This window comes from Bos taurus, chromosome 22, assembly GCF_002263795.3.
Source record: "Bos taurus isolate L1 Dominette 01449 registration number 42190680 breed Hereford chromosome 22, ARS-UCD2.0, whole genome shotgun sequence".
NCBI lineage: Eukaryota > Metazoa > Chordata > Mammalia > Artiodactyla > Bovidae > Bos > Bos taurus.
This window is the reverse complement of record NC_037349.1, coordinates 28,692,389-28,712,886: the sequence shown is the minus strand read 5'-3', so window position 1 is coordinate 28,712,886 and position 20,498 is coordinate 28,692,389. Positions and strand designations below refer to the sequence as shown.

The window sequence follows — 20,498 nt, the reverse complement described above, 5'->3', positions numbered from 1 at the left end:
AGCTCAGTAGGTAAAGAATCCGCCTGTAATGCAGGAGACCCTGGTTTGATTCCTGGGTTGGGAAGATACCCTGGAGAAGGGAAAGGCTACCCACTCCAGTATTCTGGCCTGGAGAATTCCATGGACTGTATACAGTCCATGGGGTCGCAAAGAGCTGGACACAACTGAGCAACTTTCACTTTTCTGGAATAATTCAATCTCCAACCAGTTAAGTGTGGCCAAGAAAAGTAGGTATCTGCCAGGGGCTGGGGGAAAGTAGCCTGGTGCAGGGTGTCAGAGCCCAAGGGAAGTGAGAAAGGAACCTGTTACAGGGACTGGTGATTGGTCAGTTGAATACTAGGGAGATTGATAGAAAAAATGAATATACTGAGAGTGAAGAATGAGTTTGTCAAAAATCATTTTTGAGGCTATTATAAGCCTTTAATGTGGGAAAAGCCCCTGCAGGGCTTTTGGCACATAGTAGGATTTGGCACATAGTAGGCACCTGAATGGAGAAGGCAATGGCATCCCACTCCAGTACTGTTGCCTGGAAAATCCCATGGACGGAGGAGCCTGGTAGGCTGCAGTCCACGGGGTCACGAAGAGTAGGACACGACTGAGCGACTTCACTTTCACTTTCCACTTTCATGCATTGGAGAAGGAAATGGCAACCCACTCCAGTGTTCTTGCCTGGAGAATCCCATGGTCGGAGAAGCCTGGTAGGCTGCAGTCCATGGGGTCGCACAGAGTCGGACATGACTGAAGTGACTTAGCAGCAGCGGCAGCAGCAGCAGGCACCTGAATATTTGATTTTGATCTGTCCTGACATGGCTTCAGTATACAAACAAATGTCTGTGGAGTCAGTGAATTTCTTATGCATTGGGACAGTAAACCAGTATTAATTTAAAAGGGTAGCTTGGTGTAAATCTCTGAAGTTCAGAAAACATGGATTTGCAATTCTTGCCCTTGACCTTGTTGTAGTTTAATTAAGTTCTTAACCTACAAAGAAAAAAAAAGAATATACTGAGGAGAATGGCAACCAGGTTTACTGTTGGTCAGTGATGTGTATAGAAAAGGAGAAAACTAAAATGAATCCTCCAGTGTTAGGTTGGAATTGGAAGCTGTGAACTCCTAGTTTTATAGATATTGATATAGAAATAAATAAACATATGGATCTATCTGTGTGCCAAGAGGGCCCGGCAATGACATCCCAATGGCCGTGAACACCCTAGCAACCTCAGCTACATTCCTAAGTAGCATTCTCCACCAAAAGGAATTAGGACTTCTTGGAGAAATGCTTACTTCCAGGGCTGGGAAAGGGAGATGCAAGAAGAGCCTCAAATACCTTTTTGTACCAGAAAATAAAGAAGTTCTCCAAGAATGATGGAGACATGTCAAAAGGATGCAGGAGCCAGCTTGAAGAAGGTCTCATTGGCCAAGTCTAGACCAATTTAGGTATCAATTAATGATAGCAGTGAACTAACCCACTGGATAAAATAGGAATCAGTGAGTCAAAATTATTATAACTAAAAAAATGAATAAATGAGAGGAGATGACTCTTTGCTTATGGTAGGAATCCAACTGATAAATGTAAAAAGAATAATGGAGTTAGAAAACTACCATTTGGCAACCAGCATAGTGATTTTTTTTTTTTCCCTTTTGGTCTTGCCATGTGGCTTCATAGAATCTTACTTCCCCGACCAGGGACTGAACCCAGGCCTTCTGCAGTGAAAGTTCAGAGTCCTAACCACTGGACTACAAGGAAATTCTCCATCCTTGTAGCAACCTAGCCTAAAAGCATACACATAATAATTAGTTCAGTCAAGTAACATCAATGGAGGTGAAAACTTGAGAGTGAAAAATCTGATGAGAAATGGGATATTTGCAAAGTTTCACAGTTCTCACAAAACAATTTAAATTACTATCATGGGCTTAATAGTAGCCCCCAAAATGATATGTCCACATCCTAATCTCTGGAACCTGTGATTGTTACCTTCCTGTTAAAAAGAGTGTTTGTAGATGTAATTTAAAAATCTTGAGCTAAGGAGATCAGCCGAGATTATCCAGATGGGCTCTTAATCCAATAACTAGTGTCCTTTTAAGAGTAAGGTCAAGAGAGATGTGATAGACACAAGAGGCAACATGACCACAGGGGCAAAGATGGGAGCGATGCATGCAGTCACATGTCTAGGAATGCTGACAGTTGGCAGAAGCTGGGCGAGGCAAAAGAACTGACTCTTCTGTGGAGCCTGCAGAGGGATCGTGGGCCTTCTTACATCCTGATCTCAGACTCCTGTTCTCCAGAACTAAGTGTCCTGGATCCTATGGACTACCCTTGTTTTTGTTTAGTTGCTAAGACGTGTCCAACTCTGTGACCCCATGGACTGTAACCCACCAGGCTCCTCTGTCCATGGGATTTTCCAAGCAAGAATACTGAAGTGGGCAGCCATTCCCTTCTCCAGGAGATCCTCCCTACCTAGAGATTGAACCAGCATCTTATCACTGGCAGGTGGATTCTTTACCACTGACCCACCAAGGAAGCCCAATGGAGTGCCCTTCCCTCCTCATAAATTCCCATTTCATTCACACAGTTTGAAGTGTACCCCCAGGATTGCAGCAAACTTCATGAAGCCAGCCACCCAGACAGTACCTGCCAGTCTGTTCTCCTAACTCTGGTCTTCACCTCAGCGTGGCCACCAGCTGCCACCACACCATTGTGGCATCACAGAAAACAACCCTGGTTCTTTTAGAGCAGACTTTTTGTTGCACTTGTTTCTAATGTTTAAAAAAACACAATCTTTGTATTTAAAATGGATAACCAACAAGGACCTACTGTATAGAACACGGAACTCTGTATGGGAGGGGAGTTAGGGGGAGAATGGATACATGTATATGTATGGCTGAGTCACTCTGCTGTGCACCCGAAACAATCACACTGGGGACGACAGAGGATGAGATGGCTGGATGGCATCCCTGACTCAATGGCCGTGAGTCTCTGTGAACTCCGGGAGTTGGTGATGGACAGGGAGTCCTGGCGTGCTGCGATTCATGGGGTCGCAAAGAGTCGGACACAACTGAGCGACTGATCTGATCTGATCTGATATTTCATTATAAAATAAAACGTTTTTTGAATTTAGGTTTTGAAAGTCTCTGGGAAAAAGTTAACCTTGATGATACGTGACACTTTCTCTTATTTGTTTGGAAAACTGGATTCACCCCTACTGTCCACCTTCCCCTACCTCAGCTTCATTCTGGAACCCACTGTGATCTACAAATAAGGACTAAAAAGCATGAATAAAAGACCATGAACATCAAAGAGCCTCCAAGTCTCTCTTTTGGCATTTTAATCCAGCCTGTTCTGTGCCCTTCCGGCTTTGTAGATGGTGTGTGGAATTCTCTGTACTTTTCCTCAATCCCCTCTTCTCACTTTCCACAGGATCATCTCAGAGGGATGGCCCAAACTCAAGTCATTCTCTCTGGAGTTACAAAAAGATCCTTGCACATGTTTTTCTGACACAGTCCCAGCTGTTTTCTCTTTCCCGTTCTTTTGTCTCCATCTTCCGCCTCCTCCTCTGTGTTGTCAGGCTTTTTCCCTCTTGTGTACCCCCAGAGGAACGGGCTAATCTTCTTGCATATTCACACTTATTGAAGGGACATCTCTATTATACCTAGTCTCTGTGCAAGGAAGAAATTCCACACGTTTTCTCTGCAACACAGAGGAAGCCCTCACGGACTGTTTGCCTGGTTAATACCATCCCCTTTGCCTGAAAGTCTCTTCTCTTGTGGTACAAATATTTTCCCATCGTTAAGTTAGTCTCTTCCAAAACGTAACTTCTATCCTTGCCTGGAAGAGATGTTACTGGCCTCTGACCATTTGATTTGCGTGTTTGCCTTCTACTTTGCATCAGAGTCTATACTTCTGTCTTATTTCCCCTGGTCGTTTGCAACCTTCTTGAGTACAACAGAGAGTCTCAGGCTCTGAAATCAGTCCAGGTTTGAATCATGGGTCAGTCACTTGCCTGGTAGTTGTGTCACCTTGGACAAGTTAGTTTACTTTTTTATACCTCAGTTTCTTTAGTGGGGGTCATAATCTCATTTATAGGATTTTTGTAAGGATTAAATTAAATATTTTTCTCAAGTGCTTAGAAGAATGTTAGACACATAGAGAATACTTAATGTTAGCCTGCTGCTGTTGCTGCTGCTGCTGCTACTGCTCTTAAGTCACTTCAGTCGTGTCTGACTCTGTGACCCCATAGATGGCAGCCCACCAGGCTCCCCGGTCCCTGGGATTCTCCAGGCAAGAACACTGGAGTGGGTTGCCATTTGCTTCTCCAGTGCATGAAAGTGAAAAGTGAAAGTGAAGTCGCTCAGTCGTGTCCTACTCTTCGAGACCCCATGGACTGCAGCCTACCAGGCTCCTCCATCCATGGGATTTTCCAGGCAAGAGTACTGGAGTGGGTTGCTGTTGCCTTCTCCATGTTAGCCTATTAATATTAATTACTATTATTATTAGTTACTATTAATATTCTCCTTTGTTGCATTAGTTATCTAGTGCTATGTAATTAAATTATCTCAGAATTTAGAAGCTGAGAACAATTAGAAACATTTTTCATCTTTCATAGTTTCTGTGGATCAGGACTTGAGGCACAGTTTAGCTGGGTGGTTCTGGCTTGGGATCCTTCACAAGGCTGTGGTCCAGATCCCAGCTGGGGCTGCAGATTATGCAGATTACCTGGGGTGGGAAGACTCAAGTTAAAGCCATCAGTCTTCTCCATTCGGGCATTTAAACAGACTGCTCTGATGTTCTGGTGACATGGCAGCTGGCTTCTTCTAGAGAGAACAGTTTATGACCTAGCCTCAGAAGTCAAATACCATCCCTTCCACCACACTTATCGTTCACAGACGTGCTCTGATTCACCTGGGAGGGGACTACACCAGGGCATGAACTCCAGGAGGCAAGGATCTTGGGGGCAATCGGAGAGGCTGGACATCACGTTTTGTTTTGCTCTAAGTGGGTGAGTACCAATAGGAGGCTCTAGCAATCGCAGACAGTGAGATGACCGCTGGCTAGAGAAAAGTTCCCAGGAAGAAGGAAGAAAGAAACTAAATAAAATATTTCCTCAGCCTTATCCCTTGCTTCTCCCTCCATTGCATTCTTAGCTTTAGCCAGACGGAAACCACCTCACTCCTCGATCTCATTTCAAGGCCCGTGCACATCTACAGTTTTTCTCTTTGAAAGCTTCTCCTCTCCACTTCACTTGGGCTACTTTCCTTTCAAAATTCAGCTCTCAGCTTAAACACAACTACTTCCTCTAGGGAAAGCTTTTCCTGATTCCCTTAGGCTGTGGCTGCTGTGTGTACTTTATCTCCTTTCATGGACCTTATCCAGTTTTTAGAAGTTGCTTTGGAGGCATCTCCAAGTGAGGGGAACAGCTGATGAAAAGGGACAGAGCAAGGTGTAAGAAATTAGCAAGGTAAGTTCTTTAACAGAAAGTTCCAGAACTTTAGGCGATCATGGAATTTTCTTTCTCTGCTGTGCAATGCAAAGGTCACTAGCCTCGTGGGGCTTCTGAACACAGGAAATGTGGCTAGCGTGACTGAGGAATTATATTGAGCAACTCAAGAGTTGAATTTAAATTTTATTTAATTTAAATTTAAATACATACACATGGCTAGCAGTGACTGTAGTGTTCCACACAGGTCTTACCAGAAGACCCCTGCTTAAAGACAGTCCAGGGTGGCAGAGAGGGAGGCTAAGCTTTTTTGTGTAGAGGACAGGCCCCTTCAGACTGGAAGGGCTCCTCTGTCCTTGGAATTCTTCAGGCAAGAATACTGGAGTGGGTTGCCATTTCCTTCTCCAGGGGACAATAAACTAAATCCAGTGTATTTAACCTGCTTCCCTGGTGGCTCAGCCATAATCAATCTGCCTGTGATGCAGGAGATGTGAGTTCAATCCCTGGGTGGGGAAGGTCCCCTGGAGGAGGGCGTGGCAACCTACTCCAATATTCTTGCTGGGAAAATCCCATGGACAGAGGAGCCTGGTCGGCTTTAGTCCAGAGTGTTGCAGAGTCAGACAAGACTGAAGCAACCAAACACAAGCATGCGCGCATTTAAAGCATTGGCCCACTGTGAAGACACCATTCTAATACATCTACAAGGCTCTTTGTAACTGAACAGGATGCTTAGAACAGTGAAAGGGTCTAAAGATACTAGGGACTAGTTCTCTGATGGCAAAATTGAAGAAATTATTTTTTTGTAGTGGGGGTTTTCCCTACGTCTGCCACCTACGGTCAGGGTCAAAGCCACTATCTTTTAAGAGGGTCAACACTTGTGATGGCTGTATCTAAATTTGCACTTTCTAACACCAGTCAAGAATTAGCTTTCTGTCCTCCCTGCCTCCCTCTCTTCCTTCCTTTGTGTTAGGCTTTGAGAAGCGATGGTGGAACAATTCAGTAACTTTTCTTGAAAAGCTCACAGACAAGGGAGAGTAATAAAAACGTTCACACACTAGCTGGTTGCCAGAGGTTCTAGGTTCTCCTGTTTTGCTAGTCTATGTCTCTATGCCTCAGCTATCCCATTTGTGAGATGTCAGGGCTGGGAGAGGACTTCTGAGGTCTCCGCCCTAACTTCCTGGGCGCTTATGTAATGTAATCAAAACCATAATAATAAAAACAGCAGCCACATGAACTTGAGTGCTTATGTTCTAGGCACCACATGTGCTCAATGGTTTATCGTCGCAGTTTCACCAACGTCCATTTTGTGGATCAGAAAACAGAAGCTATGTGAGTTTAAGCAACTAGGTCACACAAGTAGTAGTAATAAATAGTTGCGTTGGACTTTAAATTCAGTTGGTTCCACTGCTTAAACTTCTCATGCTTTTGCTGCGTTTACTCCTTTTCTAAGCTGGGCCATTGAGGTGCTTTGGGTTCAGGCAGGGAGTTAATTTTGTCACGATTACTAGCGATATTGAGTTTTTTTTTTTTTTAATGCGTGTTCTGTGTGTATACAGTCTCAATTAGTTTTCACAGCAACCGTAATGAGTGGTTCATACTACTCCCATCATTGTACAGACGGGGAAAGGGAGGCTCAGAGGGACTGATTAAATAGCTCAAGGTCACACAGCTAGTCAACAGCAGGGATCCACAGTCAAACTGTTTGCGCCGCCCCGCCGCCTAGACCACTCCGCCTCCAGCTTGGTGCAGGCAGCTCCGGCCAACCCAAGGGATAGGCGGGGCGGCCCTACCGGGTCTGGGGGCTGGCCGCGGCCGCACGCCTCGCCGCGCACGCGCTCTCGGGCTCCGGGTCCGGACGCGCCGCGGGCGCGAGGACGGCGGAGAGGAGCGTGCGCGCGGTGACGTGCCGGGCGCCATGTTGGAGGGCTGGTGGTAGCGGCTCGGGGAGGTGCTCGCTCTCTCGGTCTCGCTCTCTCGCTCGCTTCCCCCAGCTCCCTTCGGTGCCCCCCCCGAATCGCCTGCGTGCCGGAGTGTGTGCGAGGGAGGGGGAGGGCGTCGGGGGGGTGGGGGGAGGCCTTCCGGTCCCCGGGAGACCCGCGGAAGGAGGCGGAGGCTGCGAGGGACTCCGGGAAGCCATGGACGTCGAGAGGCTGCAGGAGGCGCTGAAAGGTGGGGGTAGCTGCCCCCTCTCCCTTCCTCCTCACCCTCCGTGGCCGCCTCTCCGTTCCCTTCTGGGCGAGTGACTCCGCGGGGCCAGGCTGGGGGGAGGGCGCGCTTCCCCGGCTCCCATCCCCCTCCCCCTTTCCCGGGGGCGGGGAGCCCCGTGGGCAGCTCCCTCCCGCCCCGCTCTGGGCTTTGTGTCGGCCGCCGGCGTCTGGGCTGGGGGAGGGGAGTCGGGAAGCTCTCGAGGGGGCCCCGGTCCCTCTCCCACTCCCCGTGAACGTTTCGTGGGCCCGCAAACCCCTCGCAGGCAGGCTTCGTTCTCTGTCATCCCCTTGCACACCGGACTACGAGGGGAGAGAAAAAGTGAAAGGTTTTAGGGCGGGGGTAGAGGGGGCGGCAGAGCAACTTTTAAGTGTCTCTGGAGGCCCTTTTTTCAAAGCTTCTGGAGTCATTTTCCACGCGCCCCAATTCTGAAGTGGTCGCCTTCCCAGCTCCGAACTGCTCGCCGTCCGAGCAACAGGCTTGAGAACTTAGAATACGTGATTGCAGCGTTTTGAGAATTAGACTTTGATACCAAGGATCATTGGTTGATGACTGCAAGAGGGAGCTGGTGTTTCATATAACGCAGATTTATCAACCTCACGTAAACAGTTTGGGGGGTGTTGGGATTTGGGGTTTGTATTTTAACAGGTCTTTGAGATGAATCCCCGGACTACATTAAGGATGGTTGGTGGAGAAGTGCCCCCTTTAGGAAGGGTCTCGTTATCTGTAAAGAGTGACATGTGAAGTTGGAGAGTCAGGTGGAATTTATTTGGGAGGCTTTTTAAATTAAAAAAAAAATTAATTTCTTAATATGAGGAATGACTGGAGAGGAAAGTTTGTTTTTAAAGGGCATTGGAAATGGCTGGTGGACTTTGAAAAATACTAATAACTTTTGTTTCTTCCCTTATCTAGATTTTGAGAAGAGGGGGAAAAAAGAAGTTTGTCCGGTCCTGGATCAGTTTCTTTGTCATGTAGCCAAGACTGGAGAAACAATGTGAGTTGAGAACATGTAATCGTATTCATAAACCTGTGTGTCCTTAAGAATCGCTTAGGAAAGGGACAGAAGTGTATTTCACAAGCATTGACTAATCCATCTGTCTAAATTGTACAAGCCCCATATTTAAAGCATTTATTCAGTGTATATGCTTCATTCACTTCACACCATGCTCTGTAATGAATTTTTAAATTGTATTAAAATTTTTCTTTATGCTTTTGCACATTTAGAATGTATTAGTCTAGAACAGCCAGAAAAAGGAAGAATGCATGTTCCATTGTGACTCTCTTTGGCCATAACAAGCGGGCTTATTTCCAGAATTCTGTGGCTTTGATTCTATTTCAGATTCTTTTTTTTTTTGGTGGTATTTTCTCATATTGTCCGGTATCCAGCCTTTTGTTGTCATTTATATATGTGGGTGCTGGAAGTGTCACTACTGTTGATTCTCCTGGGCACTCAGGGTGATTATCTGACAAATTCCAGATGCTACAGTCTTGACTGTCCTGTAAACTTTCTAGGATAGCTAACTTGTTAGCATATGCTCAGCATTTTATTAGGCTTGATTCCAAATGTTGTGAATCTGAAACTTACACTGTGAAGTTAAGACTGTTTTCAAAGGAACATTTATGAATCTAAGACTTGCACTGTGACGTTAAGATTGTTTTCAAAGGAACATATTGTTTGGTTGTGTCTAGTGTGTTTTGCAGTTGTTTTCATTCTTGGGCTGTTTGTTTGTAGAGAGCAGTGCAGATTTGATGACTGGTTTGTAGTCTTGTCTTTGTGTAGGGGTAGGGAGCAGGAAGGGGAGAGGTTTTGGAAGGTGTAGTGTTAAAAAGTGGGGTTTTTAAAAATTCTTTTTGAGGCCTAATAAAAAGAGTGTAAGCTTCAGCAATTATGTAATGTATCCTTTGTTTGGCTTTATTAGCAAATGTTCATTTCTTACAAGATTTGCTTATGGTTGCAGCATAGTCTCCTGATAACTAGCCTGCTTTTAAAAGGGGCGGGGGGAACCTCTTTAATGGCCATGCCAACAAACTGAAACTCCTTGGTGCTTATTAATATTACCAGTCACCTTAGGAATTTGACTGATGCGTTCAATCTTAAGTTTATACTTACTGCCTTAAAAAAGTGGAACCCGTCAGAATTTAAAAAAAGTAATTTTTGCTTCTGAGTTATAGTCTCTCAGAACATCTTGATTTAAAAAAAATTGATGCTGAATGACTAATTTGTATTAATTGTTAGTTGGTCCTAACTTATATCTCTATAATAGCAGGAGGAGAAGCGTTTTACTTCAGAGTTTTAATAAACAAGATTGTTTGGAGTTAAATACTTAAAACCTCTTTCTGGGTCTGTGGAGATTGCCTTCCCTTCTTGATACAGTGCATTGGCCGTAAATGTATAAATAGTTAAAAGTTTCTTCAAGGAAGCTTTTTAATATCCTGTTTGACTGGATCACCAAGTGGCTTGGGAAATTTAACCTGATTTTTCTGGACAATTATTTATCTAATAGAGGACTTTAGAAGATCATCAATTGTCCCATCCTTGTCTACACTCCTGCTCCCTCCCTCCCAATCTCTAGATCTTACTACAGGTCTTACTATTTTTGTATTAAAATGACTGGTGGTGTTAGATTCTTTATGGATTTTGGAAGATATTTTTAAATTTATGATTCAGACAGTTTTTACATTTAGTTTTATTTAGCCTTTGGTTTTTTTAAGCAATTTGAGCATGCCTTAACTTTTGATATGGAAATTTGCAGTTTCCGTCATCATTTATGGTTAAACTGAGCTTTGTCTAACTTCTAAGATTGTAAATAGGAGAATGAAAATCTAAAGGATAGCAGTTCAGATCTTTCTGATGTTTTAGTATAGGTGGGTTTCTTAAGAATTCCTGGATTTCTTCCCCTCATTTCTGATTTTAGAAAATAAGTTTATTCAGTAATTTTTTTTTTTTTTTAAACCCTTCATTTATTGAAAAGAACTTCATTTATTGAACTATATATTTTGGTAAATTTTGACATCTGCACTCATGAAACTATCACTGTGCTCCAGGTGGAGACTATATAAACATTACTCCCTCTTGCCCTTTGTTACCTGTCTTCCATGTGTGTGTTCTCATCCCCTCAGGTAGATTAGTTAGCATGTTCTGAAATTGTATGTAAATGCAATCATACAGTGTGTTCTTTGCCTTTTAACTTTTTTTTTTTTTTTAATTGGAGGAGAATTGCTTTATGTCTGCCTTTTTTCACTCAGGGTAACTTAAGATGACTCCATGTCCAGAAATCAATAATTGATTCCTTTTTATTTTTGAGTAGCAGTCTTTACATGGGTATCCTACAGATTTTGTTTCATTTACTTGTTGATGGACATTTGCATTATTTCCAGGTTTAAAAAAAAAAAAACCTATGAACATTTTTGTATGTGTGTTTGTATTCATTCTTTTCTCTTGGATAGCAACCCGTCCACGAGTGGAATGGTTGGGTCATATGGTATGTGTATGTTTAACTTTAGAAACTGCCAAACTGTTTCCTAGAGTGATTGTACCAGTTTACTTTTCCATAGCAGTATGGGAGTTCAGATCAGTTTCTCCACATCCTTTCCAACACTTACTATGATCAGTCTTACTCATGTCAGGTATTCTAATAGGTACCTATGGCATAGGAATTGTAATTTGTATTTGCCTAATTACTAATGATGTTGAGCGTCTTTTCAAGTGTTTATTTACTGTTTGTGTATCTTTAGTAAGTTGATGCTTCACATCTTCGCCCATTTCAAAATGGAGTTCTTTGATTTCTTACTGGATTTTGAGAGTTCTTTATATATGGATACAAATTCTTTATCTAATGTGGTTTGCAAATACTTGACTGTGTGGGTTATCTTTATTCTCTTAACAGTGTATTTGAAAGTGAAATTTGAAATTTAATTCCATTTTGATTTTTAAAAATTTCCTCTCTTGAAGGATTCTTACTGCATTATTTGTTGTGATCATTTGTTCTTCTATGCTTTCTAGTTTAGTCATTGTTTCCTGAAGTAGTTTTTTCTGTTCTGGATCTTTGCTGTATTCTATTGCTTCATTTTCTGAGTTTCTCTGACTGACTTGCATCATTTTTCTCATGTTTTTAGCTCCTTTTGAAATAGTTTAAGGTTTTTGATCAAGTCTTTCTAGCTCTGCTTCACTGTCTTAAGGGATGTTATTCTGCTCCTTATTCTCCTTTTCTCTTAACAACAGTTTCATATCTGATTTGACCTTGATATTTTCTGTCTTGCATTTTTATATAAAAGTAGTTTTCCTGAACTTTTGAGTAGGAGTCATGGTTCAGAGTAGCTGTTGTAACTTCCCAGAGCTCTCATTGTTTTTGTGAAGTGTTAGAGCATGGAGCTTGCTTTCTGAAATTTCTAGGTTTTGTTTTGCTTTTATTTGGAGCTTCTGTTTCCTTTATCTTGTCTCTTTCTCTTGTGTGTGGGGTCTCCTCTGGATGGGAGGTCTGGTGGGTCACTTTCAAGAGCTCATGGGAACAAGACTTTGTCGCTTTCAGCTCTTGTTGGAGGTTTTTCTGTTCATTTATTTATTTATTTATTTTTAAAATTTTATTTTATTTTTAAACTTTACATAATTGTATTAGTTTTGCCAAATATCAAAATGAATCCGCCACAGGTATACATGTGTTCCCCATCCTGAACCCTCCTCCCTCCTCCCTCCCCATACCATCCCTCTGGGTCGTCCCAGTGCACTAGCCCCAAGCATCCAGTATCGTGCATCGAACCTGGACTGGCAACTCCTTTCTTACATGATATTTTACATGTTTCAATGTCATTCTCCCAAATCTTCCCACCCTCTCCCTCTCCCACAGAGTCCATAAGACTGTTCTATACATCAGTGTCTCTTTTGCTGTCTCGTACACCGGGTTATTGTTACCATCTTTCTAAATTCCATATATATGCGTTAGTATACTGTATTGGTGTTTTTCCTTCTGGCTTACTTCACTCTGTATTGGAGTAATACATATCTCAGTTTCAGCTGTTCTCAGATTGACCTGCCATGATTTCTTGTGAACAACTGTTGGCTATTTTGTGTTTCTCCTATTTGTAGCCCTTTCAGATACACTATGACTTCTGTTTCCTCTTGTACAGATTCTTATAATGTTCAGGTCATCTGACCGTGAGTTTTTCCTCATTAACTTATTTTGGGGGGATTGTGAGATAACCTTATTCAGGTAGATAAATGTTTTTGCTTATTGGTTTTGGGTTTTGCTGTCTACTTAACATCTGACATAAGGGGTTTTGGAGAGATGAAAAATTCTAGCACCTCTGCCATCCTTTTAGAATTACGCTATTTAGGAGAACTTTGTAAGTCAGTCCCTGTTAAGTTAGTTTCTTCATCTGTAAGATGGGGATAATGATAGTACTGCATAGCATGAGTACATCATACATGGAAAACTTAGAAAACCACACACTGCTTGGTAAAGTGTTAACATTATTTATTTACTCAATAAATAGTAGTTGTTAATTGTGTTGATACTGCTTATATTGAGTCTGCTTTTTTCCCTCCTTGCAGTTTCAAGCACTTTGTGTTTATTAATTTTGACATATCACTAAGAAAATCACAGTTAAGTTACTTTAAAGTAGTAGTAATCAACAACTGAGATGTGCATCATTATAAATAAAATCTCCTTAAGTCCGTGAAGCTGCTAAATCCTTCTCTGGCTTTCTTTAGGAGGGAATTTTGTCTGGCATAGTGTTGGATACTTGGAATGTTATTTCTAAAATGTCAGTTTCACATACTACCTTTGGGATTTTTGCCACATCCTAGCATCTGTATAATTATTTATTTTTAGGTTAGGTTACTTTTTTCTTTAGATTTTTTTTTAAGATGTAAAAATACTACAGATAGAGATTAAGCCCTCATTTTGCCCCTCCCCAGAAGTATAATCATTATGTTAATTTCTTCCTATTAATCTAATGAGAAATAAAGTCTGAAACCAGTGGTTTGCTGAATTAGTTACATCTTTCTGCATCTTTTTAAAATCTATGAATAATAAAGTGTTGATTAGTATTGATTACCCATGTGCCATCTAAATTCCTGTCATGTATGTGCCATTATCACAGCGGTACACAGAGTAAGCACAGTAGATTTTCAGTAAATAAAGTTAAGTGTGGATGTCCTTTTGCATTTAAATATTTTAGTAACTGCAGTGATTAAGATGGGAACATGAAGAAAATTATAGTTTTTTTACTTTGTTTCATCACATCGAACCTGCAAACCCAGTATGTCGTGTACACTGCACAGTGTCTACTGCGTGAGGCCCTAGAAGCTAGATGTGCCAACTTTGTTTTCTGACTGGAATTAACTTCAACTCTTCAATCATTTGGGTGTACAAATGAGTTCATATTTTCCATGTTTAGTCCAAATTTTTACTAGTAGTTGGCTAGTCCCCTAATTTCATGAGAGTTAGCATGTGGTAATGTCATTCTTGAAAGGAGCATGGCTTGATTCTGAATTTAGGTTAGCAGCATGTCTGTGTGAATTAGGACTGATCATTTGTGAACCTATTTCTGCACTTGAAAAATGGGGTTTATACCATGTCGTTGCCTCAGATATTGTGAGGATGTGAATAAATGAAAATATGTAACTATAGATAGTAAAATTGGGGAAAGAATAAAAACTACAGTGTCTATGTGTTGAGCTTAAATAAGAGAGCATTTGGTTCATGAAACAAGTCTGAGGTACTTAATCTTGTGGAAAGAGCTGGTTTGAGAGTGAGGACAGCGACAGACAGGCCTGGGTTTGAATTCCCAGCTCTACCACTTAGTCTGTCACCAAGGCAGGCCGACTGACTACTTGATGCCTTATTTCCTTATAGTAAATATAGATAATGAAGTAAATCTACCTCACGGGATGTTGTGGTGATTCACTGGGTTTATACTTTGTAAGTGTTTAACTTGGTCCCTAGTGGACAGTGACAGCCCTCTCCTCCCTTCCACTACTGTTTTAGTTTCCAACAAGTTACGTACCATGAGCCACACTTCTTTCAGACATTGAATGAGGAGCTTAGAAGGGGTGATTTCCAAGCTTCCTTCCATTTCAGAAGCCTTGTAGGAGTTTATATTATGGCAGTAGTTAGCGGGGTGGTATTGCAGTAACAGTGATTAAGGGTGGGGCATAATCATAGTGGTTGCTGTTAAATGTCTGCCAGTGGTGAAGATGTTAACTGCTGGGGGTATGTTGCATAGGTCAGTAGTTTGGAGACAATTAAAAAAAAAATGAGGATCACTTGTCTGTACTTGGATGAGAGACACCAGCCAGTGTTCTCACTAGCTCATGAGAGCCACAAAGGGGTTCCCATGATGTCTGTCTTGGAGGCACTTACAAGTTGCCTTTTATCTGCATCCAGAGATCTTCTTTGTGCCTGCCAGTGAGCGTGAATTCGTAATGCTTATGGATTGTTGGGAAGCCTGTCACCAACTTCACGTGGTTTCAAAACATCATCTTAGTAAGAACATAAGGAATTTATGGTCCAGTAAGAAGATAAGGAATTTATGATTCACAGCCTGCAATAATTTCCCTCTGTTTTGTGGACTATTGGTCTTTTACCTTTTTGATATGGGAGTTTATTGGGGTGGAAGGGTGAGTGAGTGTTCGTGTTTGTGTCTGCCTTCCTAAATCAGTTTTCAGTATTAATAGCAGAAAAATTTAGGTCACTTAGCAAAACAGTGTAGACAGTTGAGGAGACTGTCACCTGTTATTTAATTTAGTACTTATGCCTGTGAAAGCTTTATATTTTAAAATACTTGGTGAACGTGAGAACTGTTAGGTCTTCATTTTTGCTAGGCCTTCAGATGTCTTCAGTTGCTCATTTTTGTTTTCTTTGGTTTCACCCATTTTATGTATGCTATTTATATAAAAAGCAGTCCTTTTTATATATCAGGGTGTCTGGGTTTGACAGTCCTTATAACCACCCTCCTAACTCTATTCCTATCAAAATAGATTGAATATGACTGAGAACATACGCCATTGATTGTAAAGTGTATAAGAGCTAATTTAAGTCTCAATTAGTAAAAAAAAAAAAATAATAATAATAAAAAATATATAAATAATAGTAATAATGTGCCATATAGTAAATAACATGTCATATGTGGTAGTTCAAGTAGGGCTTTTTTACAAAGTACCAGTTTGACTTTGTGGCGAGGTGGCGGGGTGGATAGCTTTATTGAGACAATCTACTGTAGAGTAAAAGACAAACTTGGAGCTGTTTATGTCAAGGTATCTCTGTTGTCTCTGTGCTTACATCTCCTTGACTCGAGGTTAGCAGGCTGTTCTGGTTTCATTATAAGCTGTTTCAGTGACCGTGATGGAGTAAATTAGTCACCTAAGCCCTCTTTTGCTCTGTTCCCCAGCTGAAAATATGATTAATAACACTTAGGTCACAGCGTTTTTATGAAATACCAGGCATTCAACAACCACCAGGTCCAGTACCAAAATAAGGAACAATTGGGGCTTCCCTTGTAGCTCAGTTGATAAAGAATCTGCCTACAATGCAGGAGACCCAGGTTCGATTCCTGGGTTGGGACGATCCTCTGGAGAGAGAAATGGCAACCCACTCCAGTATTCTTGCCTGGAGAATCACATGGACTGCAGCCTGCCAGGCTCCTCTGCCCATGGGGTTGCAAGAGTTGGACACGACTTAGCGACTAAACCAAGCATTCAACAAATCATAGATTGTTTATATACTGTGATATAAAAAATAGAAATGAATAGTAAAAATGACAGTTACTTAATACTAGTTTTGATACCTGCAAGTTTTTGTAGCTTACTGAAATGAAATCCTAGGAATGAAAACATACTGACTGGTAATATGATCTCAGTTCTCTAATCTCATCAAGCTTCTTTATACTTGTGACTGAGCTGACTGGCTTGTCAGAATTTGGCTTCAGCTATTATATTTTTTCCTTCCTATAGCCAAGTCTGACTTAGACTGTCTCAGATGTGCATACCTGTACTTGTACTATCTCCTTATTTGCCTGAGCTACCTGCAGGAGGTGAGGCCTTTTTAGTATTTTGACTCTTTTAAGTCTGATTCTGCTAATGTTATTTTTTGTTGTATGTGGTGCTGGTTAGTACTTCTACCTAGTTAGAGTCTTTGATTTTGAGGTGGTGAGTCAGAAATCTTGGGACTAGAATTTTCACATAAGAACTTCTATTTCAGGTTTTGGGTTTTTGTTTTTGTTTTTTTTCCTTCCTTAAAGGTGTACCTTTAATGAACATTTATTTTGTGCCAGACACTGTCAGATGTTTAAAGTGCTTGCCCTAATTTAATCTTCACTATTACTCTCTGAAGTAGGTATCTCCTTTTTAAAATAAGGGTACCAAGGGTCGCAGAACCTAATAGTTTTGATGGTGCAGCTGGTGAGTGGCAGAATTGGGTTTTAAACTCAAGGCATTCTGATTTCAGACGGTAAAGAATTTGCCTGCAACATGTGAGAACTGGGTTTGATCTCTGGGTTGGGAAGATCCCCTGGAGGAGAGCATGGCAACCCACTCCCAGTAGTCTTGCCTGGAGAATCCCCATGGACAGAGGAATCTGGTGGCTTACAGTCCATGGGGTCTCAAAGAGTCAGACACAACTGAGGGACTAAGCACAGCACAGCAGATTCTGACTTCAGATTCTCCCATAACCTGTACTTTGTACCACTTGGCACTTGTTCAGCAATCTTCTCACATCTGAGAATCCTTACAAAACTACTTAGAATTTGAAGCTTCACATTTGGTAGGAATCTGTTATCACTGTTATTTTTGTAATTTCTGAGGCTTTTATGCTGTTTACCCAAGCCAGACCCTGCATACCTGTCCAGCCCCCCTTCCTTGTGCTGTATTGTGATATCATCACCTAAGGCACTGACACTACAGATAGTTTCCTGGGGAAGGGGGTTGTGGCACGTATGGGGAAGGTGGTGGTGGAGGTTTGGTCATAAGTTGTGTCCAACTCTTAGAACCTTAGGGACTAGAGGCTTCTCTGTCTGTGGGATTTCTCAGGCAAGAATACTGAAGTGGGTTGCCATTTCCTTCTCCAAGAAAAACTATTAGGGGATATTGATGGAAAGAGTTAGTAAGGTAGGTGACTTGATGTACCCTAACATTTGTAATTTTGATCATTTTCCAGTGATGTCAAATGCTGAAACTTTTCAGTAATTTTAATTTTGCAGAGGTATAAATTGGAAGCATATAGGTAGTGAGACTGTTGTACTTTTAGCTGGAATGTATACGCCTCTTTAATGTATGCATCTTGAATTTGTTATTCTCAATCACCCAAAAATCTTACCTTTGTGATATTGGGAGGTAGGTGATACTATTTACAGGTGGTGAAATGAGAAAATACATACTATACAAGGATTTGAAGTTTGATTTAAGAGGTTTTATGCTTCCTTGGTAGCTCAGCTGGTAAAGAATCCACCTGCAATGCAGGAGACCCTGGTTTGATTCCTGTGTTGGGAAGATCCGCTGGAAAAGGGATAGGCTAGCCACTCCAGTATTCTTGGGCTTCCCTGGTGGCTCAGCTGGTAGAGAATCCACCTGGGAGATTTGGGTTTGACCCCTGGGTTGGGAAGATACCCTGGAGAAGGGACTGGCTACAGACTCCAGTATTCTGGCCTGGAGAATTCCATCCACTGTATAGTCCGTGGGGTCACAAAGTGTTAGATACGACTGAGCAATTTTCACTTTCACTTTTTTCAAGAGGTTTTACAAGTGTATCTGTAATTTTTGCACTATTGTGTATTGTTGGGAAGGAGGGTGAGATAGCTTTTTGTTAACAACAAAATATTTCACTCAGAATTGTTTGTACTAAAGTGAATTTAGTATTTCTGGAGATGGTTTTATTCTGGTCTTATTTTAAGGGTACTGTCCATGAGGATTCTAAGGTAACTTTTGAGATTTTGGTCTTTTTTCCTCCAAGTGGTTCTTTAACTGGAGACTGGTCCATCTTTTCTAGGGCCTTTGCACATTAGAATATTTCTGCAAAGAGTAATATTGAAGTGGGTAGAATATGGCCTGGTTTTCTGTTATCACCTGTGAAGACTGTTGGTAAACTCTGGGTTTTCCTGTTAATAGGCTGTTGTAAGACAATTTTGTCCTAACTGTTCATATTGGAGGGTTCCTGGGTATACCTTGTTACCTTGTCATCCACTTTTCTGATAAGTGTGGTTGCTGGCATTTGGTTTTGCCATCTTAGTTGCTCTAGCATTTGGCAGAAGTGAATGCCACAACTAGAATTTGGCCACTTTATTAATCTTTTTTCTTGTTTGGATTGGGCCACTTTAAAAAATTCCAAAATGTTAGGTGAGTATATGGACAAGTGGTAAATATTAATACTTGTAGAACTTTCAGTGTTTCTAAAAAGACTGAAAGTTCTACAAGTATCTTAAATCTGCGGAATATCACATATATGCTTTTCAATTTTATATCTCCATATTGGTTAACAAGTTTGGTTAGAATAACTGCATTCTGAATTTAATGGATCATTAATTTAATTATTGTATCTGTAATAAGTTAGATTAAAATCATGTGCAAAGATTATGGAAATTAATACTCCTTTGGAGAAGCCTGTCTAGTTTTAAAAGCTTTTTATTTTAAAAATGCTCACAGGAATAAAGAGAAATCAAACTATACTGTTAACCTATTTTGTGTATATTCTTAATAGATTTTTTAAATGCATGTATGTGTAAAGGTTCTTTTAAACGTGATACCAAATTCTGCAGTTTGGTTTTTGTAACTTGCTGTATTTATATATCTTTTATCAAAACACATCACTGATTTTTTTGGGGTCGCGTGTATTCAATTCTTTGACTATTTAGCGTCTTTTTTGATGGTCTTAAAGGGTTGTTTACAGTTAAAACAATTCAAACGATGCTTAAGTGAGCATAATTATGTTGGCACAGATGCAAAAATGGGGTTTATGGGTTGGAATTTATGTGCATTATTGTCTTGATAGATAATGCCAACTGGCCTTCAAAAACTTTTTTTTTTTTTCATTCAAATCCCAAAGAAGGGCAATGCCAAAGAATGTTCAAACTACCGCATAATTGCACTCATTTCACATGCTAGTAAAGTAATGCTCAAAATTCTCCAAGCCAGGTTTCCATAGTACATGAACTGTGAACTTCCAAATGTTCAAGCTGGATTTAGAAAAAGCAGAGGAACCAGAGATCAAAGTGCCAACATCTGTTGGATCATAGAAAAAGCAAGAGAATACCAGAAAAACATCTATTTCTGCTTTATTGATTACACCAAAGCCTTTGACTGTGTAGCAAACTGTGGAAAATTCTTAAAAAGATGGGAATACCAAACCACCTGACCTGCCTCCTGAGAAATCTGTATGCAGGTGAAGAAGCAACAGTTAGAACTGGACATGGAACAACAGATTGGTTCCAAATTGGGAAAGGAGTACGCCAAGGCTGTATATTGTCACCCTGCTTATTTAACTTATATGCAGAGTACATCATGAGAAATGCTGAGTTGGATGAAGCACAAGCTGGAGTCAAGATTGCTGGAAGAAATACCAATAACTTCACATACGCAGATGACACCACCCTTGTGGCAGAAAGCAAAGAAGAACTAAAGAGCCTCTTGATAAAAGTGAAAGTGGAGAGTGAAAAAGTTGGCTTAAAGCTAAACATTCAGGAAACGAAGATTGTGGCATCTGGTCCCATCACTTGGTGGCAAATAGATGGGGAAACAATGGAAACAGTGAGAGGCTTTATTTTGGGGGGCTCCAAAATCACTGCAGTTGGTGACTGCAGCCATGAAATTAAAAGATGCTTGTTCCTTGGAAGAAAAGCTGTGACCAACCTAGACAGCATATTAAAAAGCAGAGA

The 20,498-nt window shown here is 41.2% G+C and overlaps 1 protein-coding gene across 2 annotated transcripts in view; it reads left to right on the top strand.

The window, feature by feature from the left end:
* Positions 1 to 7,340: 7,340 nt before the first annotated feature.
* Positions 7,341 to 20,498, top strand: part of PPP4R2 (protein phosphatase 4 regulatory subunit 2) — a 50,839-nt gene continuing 37,681 nt past the window's right edge. Inside the window, exons 1-2 of one of the 2 annotated variants that reach the window (XM_002696957.7) lie at positions 7,341 to 7,601; positions 8,550 to 8,631. In XM_002696957.7, the coding sequence (XP_002697003.2) occupies positions 7,568 to 7,601; positions 8,550 to 8,631 (116 nt within the window). In that variant the 5' untranslated portion in view covers positions 7,341 to 7,567. Of the gene's footprint in view, positions 7,602 to 7,741; positions 8,239 to 8,549; positions 8,632 to 20,498 lie in introns of those variants that run through there. The other variant, XM_024983348.2, reaches the window with a different exon arrangement.